Consider the following 13,049-nt stretch of genomic DNA (forward strand, 5'->3'; position numbering starts at 1 on the left):
TCCAACTTTATCTACTTCCGGGTCCTCCTGACTCTGATTCCTGGCTTCCTCGGCATCCAGCCTTCCTTGCTTTTCCCCGTACAAAGATAGGACCCTTGCTTGTTTTCTTTATTGTAATATCCCTGGGCCCAGAACAGTGCCTGAACTAACAAAGACATCAAATTAATATCTGGGAATGAACAAATGTTATCGTGATATCCCTGTGCCAGTAACTCAATCCCCTCCTCTCTCAAAAGCCACGCCCCCACTGTTTTCCTCCACCGGGATAGCTGAATGTGTAGGTGTGTCTGGGATTTTTGGATCTGCTCACCTAACTGCAGGGCACAGATGTCCATTTGCTCCACGATGAATTATAGTAGCGATCCTGAGCTCGTACGCGGACCTCTGTATTTTTGGGGCATGTGACTTTGGTAGAGGTCTCATCTACAATCATGGAGTCATTTTTCTACAAAGGAGAGGAAAGTGTGTAAGGGTTTTAGGTAATCTAAGGCAGGTTGGCATGTTCCTGCAGGACATGACCTTCTTAAACGAACACAGTGTCGTCTTAAGGATGCTATCCTTGCACCACCTGCTGGCAGAAGCTGTAAATACATGTGTAAATGCGTGTGCACACACTCGTGCCATGCCAAGGTTATAGGCGTTTCATCCAGCTTTTACATAATTTCTGGGAGTTAGAATCCAGGTCTTCACGCTTCAGCAGGAAACACTTCACTGACTCGCCCATCTCCCAGGGCCTCACTTTTCTGTTTAGTAAGCTTCACCTTCTGTCTCTCTGAATAATAGTCTGTTCACAAGCAAAGACTCCATAATGAGGCTCATGGGGGGACTGAGACCGGCCTTTCTTAGTTGTATTCTGGCTATCCAGAAATACGACATCCCCCATCCCCCTCGTGCCTGTCAGCTTACATTGGTGACTTCAAATCCTGGCAGTACTACCAAACAGCTGTGGGGCTTCAGGAACATGTCTTTGGCTCTCTGTACCTCTCCCTATTTATGAATGGGGCCCATGATCATGCCCGCCTCTAAGAATTGAAGCAGGTAAATACAGTATTTATGGGAAAGTGCTCAGAAAGCTTTTATCAAGTTGAACATTACCTATTTAAGATATGAGTGTTAAATACATATACATAGGGCTGAAATTTAGCAAAGTGTAATAGTTACAATCTGTTTCAAGATAACCTCATTTTCTTCTCCCACTTTTAGAGGGTGATTGAATCTCTGAGCTGAATTGTTACCACATTCTAAATGCTATGTAGGAAAAAAAGCCTTTGATTTGTGACTTTAAAGACTCCATAAAACTGCCTCTGGTTCTGTCACTGCTCAAGCTGGGTGAACTTGGACAAGTCATAGCCTCTCTGAACTTCACTGTCCTCTGTGAAGAGGCACCTCTGAGCCTTTGTGTCGGTTGTGTGTGATACACACAGAGAGAGTCCTCAGCACAGGCCTAGCCCTGCAGCAAGTGCCTGCCTGGTTGTTAGGATCTTCACATTGTCCCCACATGGGCTGCATAAATCTGACCTGGATACACCCACCATGCCTGTGTCCCTGCCCCCACCTTACCTTTTCTTTCTTGCGATAGAGCTGGACCAAGAACTTGAGGGAGAAGTAGGAGTGGGGAGTGCTCCAGGAGTCAGGATACTCCCAGGACACCTCCACCTGAGAGTTCCTCAGTGGCTTCACCTGCAGGTTCTTGGGCGGGTCCGGCTTGACTGCAGAAGAGGACAAACCTCCTTTATTATCTTGCCAGGCTTTGGAGCCTGGGTTTAGGCTTCTGAGCTTGGATGACTGATCCTTCCACCTTTGAGTCCCTATAGCTCATTCACTTCTCTGAGCACCCGGGCAGCCCCTGTGAGGTACGGCAGTGGAGGATGCTTCTTCCACATGAGGAAGTCACTGTTATGGACAGCATCCTATATTTTTGAGTCTTTTCTTCACTGCACAGACTGGCAGGCCCTGATGTCATTCTGCTTAATAAAGACTAGTATATGGGCTCTGCAGTCAAGGACACCCTCTCTGGGCTTGATCCCCCACTTTGCAGTAAACATGTACCTGACCCAAGACTTATAATCTACTAGGTACCACCCCTGGATTCTGTCTGACAATACAGTGAGTATCATGATCTTCAGGTGGCACTTTCTTCTAGATGGAGAGACATTTCTGGAGTATGCTCCCATTTAGGAAGCCTAGCTCTATTCCACAAAATGACTATACTCTTCGTGGTAGGCACTTCATAAATGCCCTTTGTAGTATTGTTACTACAATGAATAATAACAACAATAATAATACTGTAATAATAATACAATGAACAGAGGCTTTAGGCCTCTGCCAAATGTCATCTTCGCAGGGGGTACCTTCCTGGCTATCCCTGTGTCAACACCCAACTCCACCAACTATAGACTTTCCAAAAATTCTGCATCAAGGTCTCTGTTCCCATCACATTCTATCAGGATTATTATTCCATAAATATATGGTAAAGGAAATGAGAAAAGCAGACTCTCTGTCTGTCAATCTAGAAGTAGATGTCCGAAGGATTTTATAACTCCACACATATATGTGATTGCTAGAGAAAAATGAACTGTGCAAACTGCAGTTGGTAGGGAAGCTCTGGTCTCAGGGTAGATGACCCAGTGACTCTCAGATTCATCACTCATCTACCTGGGGAACAGATTAGACATGTCACAAAGTGCCTGCTGCATGGGGGAAATCAGGGTCTGAGCTATGAGACTAGAGATCTGGGGAAAGGCAGCTTAATCTTTCAGTTTCCTCCTCTGCAAAATGCAGACAAGAGCTTCCATGTCATGCTTTCAGGAGGTGCAGAATAAAAAAGGCTGCAGGTAAATCCTATGTCCCAGGGGATCATGACCGTGTGGTACATGGCATCTTTGCTTCCCAGGTACATGCTCCCATGCAAAACTCACTGATGTCCCTGATGAAGAAGCTAGTGCTGTAGTTTTCATATTTATCCTTGTGCTGCGCCTCCATCACCAGCTCAATGGGCAAGGTCTCCTCGGCAGTTGGGCAGGTGACATCCTCCTGGCATGCCACCGAGTACTTCTTATAGTTCCTTCGCTCCACTGTGACCTTTTCTGCAGACAGAGATGCCGCTCCACATGTCACTGCTCGGGAATCAGAGGAGCTGATGGGCAAGACAGAAATCATTCTGTGTTATAGATCAGAGAGCAAGTACCTGGTGACTATCGTCTGAGAACTGCTTAGATTTATCCTCTGGGGTTCAAAAGCCAACTCAGCCTTTTCCAGCAGAGGAAGCCATGAGAAACTAAAACGTACCTCTCTTGCCTAAATGAACCTGGAAATGTTTTAATGCCAGAGAACCTGTTTAAACCCCTCACTGAAAAATTAAATTTTCTCTCTATCATTCATAAAAATCAATAAACACTAATTATAAAGAATTAAAATGACAAAGATGGGCTGGGTGGTAGTTGTACACACCTTTAATCCCAGCACTTGGGAGGCAGAGGCAGGTGGATCTCTGTGAGTTTGAAGCCAGCCTGGTCTACAGGGAGAATTCAAGGACACACTCCTTGGAAAGTTTGTATTTAAATTCTGTGCGAGCTAGGTCTAGCAAAATGTTGAGAAACCAGAGCGGCTCCCTTCCTTACCTACTGCTGCTCTTGACGTTGAACTTCAAGTCAGAGCTGATCTCTGTCAGCCACCAGCAGGTGAACCGTCCGGAGTAATTTGCTGCCTCGCATTTCAGGAAGGTCTTATTTTTGGGATCTGTGTCAGAAAAGAAAATATCCAATAGTGAGGCGTTTTCTTTTAGTAAAGAAAGATTAGGGTTAATTTTTTTTTTTTTTTTTTGGATGAATCACAGGCCACTAAATGGTACAAGGCTGGGGATGTTTTTTTAAAGTAACTTTGGGAAGAGTTTATTTCATCTTACAGCTTGTACCTCATCCAGCGAAGTCAGGGCAGGAATTCTAAATGGGAACCTGGAAGCAGGAAGTTTACTGGCTTATGCCCCATGTTTTGCACCTCTCTTTCTTTCTCTCTCTCTTTCTTTCTTTCTTTCTTTCTTTCTTTCTTTCTTTCTTTCTTTCTTCTTTTCTTTCTCTTTCTTTCTTTCTTCTTAATTTTTCAAGACATGGTTTTTCTGTAGCTTTTAGCCTGTCCTGGAAACTAACCCTTGTAGACCAGGCTGGCCTCGAACTCATAGAGATCCTCTCTCTCTCTCTCTCTCTCTTTCTCTCTCTCTCTCTCTCTCTGTCTCTCTCTCTCTTGGGATGTAGAAGAAAAATTACTATCCCAGACTATGCCAGGGAATGAAATTACCTTTCTGGTCCTTTAAAATATCAGTGGACCAAATTCCATTTTCCTTCTTGTGAAGCAGCAGATGTGAGTGGCTCAGAGTCTTGCCTCCTTTGTGGCAGGTGTACTGGCCAGCTTCTGAAAACTCTTTGACTTGGATGGTCAGGGTTTTCCCAGAGCCTACAATGCCATCCTTCTTGTCTGAGGTCCAGATGATTTCATCTTCTTCAGGCGTGTCACAGGTGAGGACCACTCTCTCTCCAGGGGCAACCGGGGACCAGTCCACTTCTACAACATAAACTGGAGAGGACCAGCGGTGAAAACCTGGATATTGAACTGCATGAACCCTGGGACTAGGTTTCAGTCACCGTCTCAGCATCCCCACTACCTGGACACATCACGGCTCACTAGAGTTTTAAAGTGCTTGCTGAGATGGTCTTAGGGCATGGAGTCCTGTCTAGACTCAAGGTCACAGAACAAAGAAATAGTTCTATAACTGCCACCAAGCCACTAACTGGCAGGCTAGTTAATCATTAACCCCTGATTAGTAGGCACATAGGGGAGACCTTGAAACAAGACAGATACAAACAACATAAGATTGCTTGTTAGAGGTCAGTGAGTGGAGGTGGGCCTGGGGTGGGGAATGAGCTGCCAGTTGCAGTTCACAGGGAATATGCCTGGGTGTGGTTCTGAGCAGAGTAACGCAGTGGTTAAAGTGTAGGTATGGAGAAAGATAGACCGGGAAATCCCATGGCCTCTAATTGGATTTTGAGTAAGGTGCTGAACCACCAGGAGCCTCAGAGTCCTTGCAAGATGATAGAAACAATAGTCAGCACAGTAACTACAGCCTGACTCTGTGCCAGCTTCATCATCATCACCATCAGCATCATCACCATCCACAGACTGAAGTACCAGGCAAATGCACTGAAAAACTTGTAACAATTATCCAGGAAGATTTAAGGTTTTCGTCCCTTCTGCATGAACCTCATCAACGGAGACTGTCATTAGCAGCCTTTTTTTTTTTTTTTTTTTTTTTTTTTTAAAGAGCTAATTTACACTAGCGTGGATAAGTAGGCGAGAGTTTCCTCGTTTTTGGAGGAAGGTGCTGATGTCAGAAGGCTAAGCAAGGTCCCATCAAGCAGGAAGTGTTTGTCTCCTGTGCCGTGCAATGGGTTTCTAACCCACTGAAATTTTCTAAATAAGCCTCCAGGAATAGCTCCATAAGGTATTCTGGAGAGTGTCACATCAAAGCGTCATTTGTCTGGTTACCCACTTATAAATTATTAATCAAAAGAATAACTTAATGCAGCAGTTCTCAAAGCCTGGTGGGTTCCCAACTTCCATCATCAGCATCCTCAGGAAACATCTGTGATGCGTGATCTTGGTTGCTGAGTCGGGAATGTTGGGGTGGCCCCAGTGACCCCTTTGGTAAGTCTTCTAGATGATCTTGATGCCTGATTAGATATGGGAGCCATAGTGGCGAAGAGCTGGGGATTTGGAATAGCACAGCTATGGACCAGAACCAGCTAAAGGCCTTAAGAAAGCCTTGGGTGTGGAAAGGGACATGAAGCTACTTTAAGCTTTGTGGCATCAGCTTAGAGATTTTCATTTCGTAGCCCAGGCTGGCCTCAAACTCAGGGCAGTCTTCTTGCCTTGACAAGTTCAGGGATTACAGGCATGTAACCCTTGCCTGGCTCTCATGCCATTATTTTAAAAATGAAATTGAAATGTTAGTGCTTTCTGTAGAACTGGCATATACACTAATTGGTATGCAAGCTTAAGACAGTTCCCTTAAGTGCCCCATGCGTGGTGGCTTTGTGATTGGCATTCAAGCATAAAGCAAGTGAAATGCACAGCTCTCACTTCCCATCAGTGGGGTTTGTAACTACTGAATGGGAAGCAAAGATAAGAGGTTAAAAAAAAAATCACTCGAGGCCAAACTCTTTGGAAATCATTAGCTTGAGCTGACACCAAACCTCAGGAACCCTTGGCTTCCTTCAGTTTCTCTTTGTTCCCCAGGCAACTGAACAGCACTGCAGGTTATTTTCCTGTTAGAACCTGGACTCAGAAACCTCAGAAGACCTTGGCCCAAGGGCAGGGAAAGAACTTCCCAGGGATGTTGGAAGCAGAGCTTAGGTGTCCCCCTGGGATGCAGGCTACCACTGTGACGTCATCACAAGCCTTCTCTGTTTCTCACACTGGTTTTCGAAAACTTCTGTGGTTTGCCAGGTCTGAAGTGATGAAGGAGGTAACTCAGTCAGGGCCTCAGTGCCTTCCTAAGCTCCCTAAAATCTCCAGGCTGTAGATCTGACTGTAGCAGCAGCTTTACTTAGGAAAGGGTTCAAAATTCTATTGGGGTGGGAGGCCAGACTTCCTGAAATTACTATGTTTAAAATAGCATTTAATTTTTCTGTGTGTATGTGTGTGTGTGTGTGTGTGTGTGTGTGTGTGTGTGTAAATGTGCTACAGCTCATGTCTGGAGATCAGAGGGCCGTTTGGAGAGATTGGTCCTCTCCTTCTATCATGTAGATCTCAGTGATCAGTGATCAAGTCCACGCCATCAGACTTGACAGCAGATACCCTTATCTGCTCTGTTGTTTTCTAGTTCCTGCTAACCTTTGGATTGAAAATACTGATCGAAGGGTCCAAGAATATGAATATAGAAATGTAGATTCCAGAAATAAGAATGTAGAAATAAAGAAATATAAAGTTGTAAGCCTAGGAGAATGAGAACAGACTGTCAGCAGCTTTTTCAGCAGCTTAAGGATTAACTATTAACAGTGGGTTACTCCACTTTATACGCAAAGTATTTACAAGGCTGAAGCATCTCTCTGCAAACTGGGAGTTAGCCTAAGATATCACCTCTGCCATCTGTGATTAACGACAGATATGAGCTGAATTAACCTTTAGGAGGTGGCTATATGTGACCTCTGGGTTATGCATTATCCCTGCTATGTGAGGCTAGCAGCATCAAAGGGGAGAACACAGAGCTTCAGTAAACACCACCTGGAGATACCAGGGAAGACAATAGATTAAGTGCAAACACTAGTTTAACTGAAAAACTCTGTTAATGCAGATTGGAAAGTAAGGCCAGCTGTATCCTAGTTTTACCTTGAGATTGTAAAAACTCCTTTGTTCAGACCTAATGCTTGGTGCCCCTTACCATAAGAAGGTGGGCTCCGAAACTGGCCTTTGCCACAGCCTTATAAACCCATCTCAGACTGTGGTCTCAGCTAGCTGCTAAGCTTTTTGTGACCTGCGATTTTTTTTTTTTAAATTTTTATTTTTTGTCCTAGAATAAAGTTTGCTTCTGGTTTATTAGACTTGGTGGTCTGTCCCCATCTTTGCACCATTCCTCTATGGACCCAACACTGACCTCAGTTTCTTTAGGTGCCAATTTTGGTGTTGTACTGTCTGGGTTCTCAAAATATTGTTTATAATCATCAGCCAAGAAATCTTTTCATTTTTATTGTATGTCCATTTCCTCCTGATGGACACAAGAAACAGTTGCTTTCTGCCCTCCCTGTAAAATCGTCTAACGCTTAAACACACAGACTCTGAAGTGAGACTAACTGGGATCAAGTCCTGTCTTAGTCTCTTGAGCCTCGGTTTTCGAAATCTGTAAAATGGAACACTGGTAGCTCCTACTTTATATGGTTGTTGTAAAATTAAATGAGGTTCTATGTTCAATAAATATTAGATATTACAATAGTATATGTGGTGGTTTGAAAGAAAATAGCCCCCAAAGGGAGTGGCACTATTAGGAGGTGTGGCTTTGTTGGAGTAGGTGTAACTTTGTTGGAGGAAGCGTGTCACTGTGGCAGATAGTTCACTTCCTGTTGTCTGTGGACCAAGATGTAGAACTCTCAGCTACTTCTCCAGCACCATTTCTACCTACACACTGCCATGTCCCACCATGATGATAATGAACTGAACCTCTGAACTGTAGGTGAACCACCATACCTAAATGGTTTCCTTTGTAAGAGTTGCCATGGTCATGGTGTCTCTTCATAGCAACAAAAACCCTAACTAAGACACTGTAGCTATGAAAGCATAAATTACCGATATTATTACCTTAGACTTCAGGAAGCATTTGAGATTCTTTTAGGTCCATATGAAGACTGAGTGGATGGACATTTGCTAAGTGTGAGATAGTACAAAGACAGAGGGAACTTCTTGCTATGCCAACACTACTAGTCTGCAAATAATATTATTGCGCTTGGGGGAATGACAAAGTTCAGAGACTTTGCTTTAAACAATAGGGCTTGCTAATATTTATGTTCATTTTACCATATGTTGTCTTCTGTATTCATTAACGTATTCAATAACCCATGTGGTCAGTGTCGTTATTGACACCCAGCTAAGAAAATGGAGGTCATGAGGTTATCCAGCTCAGGGTTTCAGAATCAATACCTGGCAGAACCATGATTTGAAGCCAAGTCAATATGAATGCCAACCCTGAAGTGGCCAGAGGAAAACCCATCACAGAGCCCACTCAGAGGGCAATGTAGTGTGGAGCGCAGATGAGAGCAGAAGGCAATTTGCTACTTTTGAAATTTTCTACCAGGGAATTTCAGTTGCTTGGAAGAGTTGCTCTCTAGGATTCCAGGCAAAGGTCATGACCCCATTGTCACCACAGTCCACCGAAACTCTTTTCCTGTCATCCAACATGAAAACCAAACCAGGCGGAGACTGACCCCAGAGATGGAAGAAGGGAGGATAGCCCTGCATCTTTCCCAAGGCAAGGCTTTCCTGAGGAGACCTCACGCGTGGCGGTCCATTTCCATCTCCTTTCCCAGCAGCTGCCTTGGGCTCAGGCTTAGAACCTGGAGCCCCACAGAAAGCAAGGAAAGATTGCTTACCACCCTTCTCCAGCTCCCATATGGCCATGAGTGGAGACGCCAGCAGAATCACAGCGAACCAGGAGATGGTCAGCCTCTGATGACACATCTGTGTGGAGAAGCAGAAGGAAGAGGAAGAGGAAAGGGAAAGAAGAGACAGGAAAACAGGGTAGAGAATGTCAACTATAATCCAATTAACCAAACCCATACATCCTCTGCCTTCTAATTATGGCCTTTCCCTTCCTCTTCCTCATTGGCAGCTAGTAGGATTATCGGAGGTCCAGTCTATCTTTGGTTAAAAACATCTCCAAATGGAGAACCATAGGCTACCTGGAACTGAGAGAATCCTAGGACCCAGACATCTGATACTATTTGGTTTTTTTAAATATGTTTTTATTTCTATTGTATGTGTGCGTGTGTGTGTGTGTGTGCATTAGCATGTGTGGAGGTCAGAGGACAACTTTTGGGAGTTGGTTCTTTCCTTCCACTGTGGGATCAGGGCTCAAACTCAGGACATCAGGCTTCTACAGCTGACATGTGAGCTGCTGAATTTGTCTTGCTGATACCGTTCTTCTCCCCCTTCTTCCTTTTAGAAACATAGCCTCGACCCTGGCTGTCCTGAAACTCATGCTGCAGACCAGGTTGGCCTCAAACCTGCAGAGATCCACCTGCCTCTGCCTCCTGAGCGCTGGGATTAAAGATATGCACCATCACATCTGGCTCATTATCTTATCAGTTTAAGGATCAGAAACACAAGCTTAGAGGTGGAACGTGGCTTTCTGAACGTTCAGCACTTACTTAGTTCTGATTGTAGTGTTAAAATAACACTTACGGAGATTTGAACAGTGTGGGGGGAAAAAGGCTTCACTTACACTGCTTTCCAAAACCAATACTGCTGCGGTATGAATATTTACTCAGAAATTGTGAGCTCTGTATCCCTGCCCATTGTGCAGAATGCACTGGAATGCCCTAGGCTAAAGGACCAGGTCAGGTGTGGGAAAAGTAATGCAGGGGTAAACTTTCAAGTTCTGGCAAGAACTTGTAGTGGCTTAGGTTTTCAAAACATTGACAGAAAGTACTCCAAATTCTAAGACACCTCTCACCCTCATAATAAAACTCAGCATTTCGTAAGCTTAAATATAAGATATAACCCGGACTTACTAAGACTGCTGAGTCTCAGCCTAGATTGGCTGATTTAACATGTCTTGAATGCTCCTGAAGCTGATGCTTCTGGTTCATGGAACACATAAGGTAAACGTGTTAGCCAGTGTTTAAGGTCCAGAATGCCTACAAATCAGGTGTTCTTTGGCAGAAGACCATAACATATTGATTGACCCACCATGGAATTTTGAAGTACACAAGTCAGCCACCATCTTATATTGTAACCCAATCTTGATTAACACCCAAGGTTAGCAGAAATCTTTCGACTGGAAACTTTATACTGCACTCATAAATGTGTTTGAGATAATTAGTGTCTAATTAATTCCCTTCAGAAACATCTCCATCTACCTTGGAGGATGCTACCATCTGGCAGGGATAAGATTTGAGACACCACAGGTCTAATCCATATGAATTAAGGTTTAACTATTCCAGGCAAATATTTTAAAAATGAGCACACATTGGTTCTAGATCCTGGCTTTGTCAGAAATACGGCTAACTTTTGCGGACCTTGCTATGTTCTCGCTTTCCTTACAGATATCATCAGTGACAGAGACAGGACTAGAATCCAGGCCTTACCCAGGTCCAAGTTATCATACAGCCAAGTACTAGCTGAAACGGGCACTGGTTGGCCCATTCACAGGCTTGGACTCTGGCCCTGCTACTCAGTAGCCGAGTGGTGTTGGTCTTGTTCCTCTGAGCCCTACTCTTATTACCTGTAAAAGGGCATAGTAAAAGCTTATGTGGTCTCAAAGGGCTGTGAGGTGTGCAGTGATATATATGTATAGCGTAGTGGGCAACTGATAGCGTGTTACCTCACACTAGCTGAAGAACCAGGGAAACATGTGAAATTCTTTCTGTTGTGTATACAGAGGATTTAAAAATAAAAAAAAAAATCTACCAGGCTGTAGAGAGATGCCCAGGGAAAGCGATGCAATTATACCTGGCTGTAAAACCCAGATGGCAGCACTCTGGGAAGGGAAAAGGGCAGAGATTCCTGGCATCTCCTGGTGATCTCTTCATATGCTCACAACGCAGGGGTTTTCCCCTTTGGCTCCATGTCAGAAATTTCCTGTGTGGGGCTCGGGTGCATCTGAATATCATGCGTGTACCGTGTTTCAGGTTGAAGGGAGCCCTGGCAATGGTTCAAGGAACACGCTTCATCTCGGCATCAACTTATGCATCTTTAGAGCACAGAGGACCAGCAGAGGGTGAAGATGCTGGTGAGTCACCTCTTAACCAAACCCACACAAACAAAAAGGGTGCAGAATGTGGCCAAGCTTTGGCTTCCTGGTCGAGCAACAGACACCATGGAACTATCTTTCTCTCATGCCACAATTCTTCAACACAATAAGTTTTGATGATTCATTTTTTTTGGTTTTGTGTTTTTTTTAAAAATATGATTTTGTTAGTTTTCTAAACTTCTGAGATTCTTGCACAGACACAGGAACCCCGGGTCAGACAGTAAATGCTCTTAACATTGCTGCCAACCTGGGCACAGGGCACCTAAGTGGACATCCCTTTTGCAAGTTTCATTCTGTTACTTTATAAATTCAACAATAGAAATAGTATTTAAAAATAGAAATGCTCAGAAATAAGAATACACAGGAAAGATGGCCTGAGTGGTGTGGGCAAAGGGCCATTGTCCCAGAGCCGGGCAGACCGTGCTCTGCCCCTTGTTAGTTATGTGGCCCTGACAAGTTGAACTGACTTCTGCAAACCTTATACTCCTAGACTGTAACATAGGAACCCCATCAGGACAGGAGGTCATGAAACGATCCATAGAAAGTGCCTGCTTGATCTACAAATGAAATCAGGACCCCCAAATACCCACTCTTCTCCTCCCTCAGCACTTACTGCGATGGCAATAATTTGGTTACATGTTTAATGTCTATGTTCCCCATACTGAGACCTGATAGCAGAATTCATGTCTGTCTTGTCTTAAACCCAAAGGGTGTAAGAGTCTAGCCTAGAGGGAGTCCACGGATTATTGGTGTATTTCAGATCTCAGCAGAATGAACCTCAGAGGCGACCTAACCTCATCCTGAAACACTGCTTGACAAATCGAGCAGCCAACTGAGGCTTCGTGGTTGTTGTGTTAAAATGTGTTGTCAACCTGGCCCCTCAGGTACCCCTGGGCAAGCAGAAGAAACGAGCCCATGAAGATGATCTTCCACCCCCTTTCTCACAGATTTTAGAACACTCTAGGAAGGAGTTTTGAACACGACCAAGGCTTTTCGGTTTTGATGAGGTGGTGAAGTCAGTTAAAAAGCCACAGGGAACCCCAGAACCCAGCTATGCAGCGTGACTGTCACAGCTGACTCTATAGCCCACCATAGGGAGGGAAGCAAGCATGACATTCAGTTACGAGTTCAGTAACTGTAAGGAGTGCACGAAAGCTTTTTAAAAAGTTTTCACTAGTAAGGCAAGAACTTAACTACACTCGTTAAGAGACAGGCATTAGTACTGATGGACATGTCCATGTGTGTATGTGTCTATATAAGACAAAGCAAACCAGCTGGGAGGTGGTGGCACATGTCTTTAATCCCAGCACTCGGGAGGCATAGGCAGGCAGATCCCTGTGAGTTCAAGGCCAGCCTGCTCTACAAAAACTAGTTCCAGGACAGACTTCAAAGCTACAGAGAAACCCTGTCTCAAAAGATAAAATAATGATAATAAAAAAGATAAAGCAAACCTATCAGATACACATCTGTTACAGGGTTTCACACGTTATTAGTAACTCATTCTTTTTTTTTTTTTGAGACAGAGTTTTAAACTAAT

The 13,049-nt window shown here is 44.2% G+C and overlaps 1 protein-coding gene across 1 annotated transcript; it reads right to left on the bottom strand.

The window, feature by feature from the left end:
- Positions 1 to 310: 310 nt before the first annotated feature.
- Positions 311 to 9,219, bottom strand: Il12b (interleukin 12B). The gene is made up of 6 exons (XM_038324577.1): positions 9,132 to 9,219; positions 4,294 to 4,569; positions 3,621 to 3,738; positions 2,919 to 3,136; positions 1,561 to 1,709; positions 311 to 445 (listed from the first exon to the last, which is right to left on the bottom strand). The coding sequence occupies exons 1-6, from the start codon at positions 9,217 to 9,219 to the stop codon at positions 311 to 313; spliced, it is 984 nt and encodes a 327-aa protein (XP_038180505.1).
- Between the last annotated feature and the right edge of the window lie 3,830 nt (positions 9,220 to 13,049).

Source organism: Arvicola amphibius, chromosome 4 (genome assembly GCF_903992535.2).
Source record: "Arvicola amphibius chromosome 4, mArvAmp1.2, whole genome shotgun sequence".
NCBI lineage: Eukaryota > Metazoa > Chordata > Mammalia > Rodentia > Cricetidae > Arvicola > Arvicola amphibius.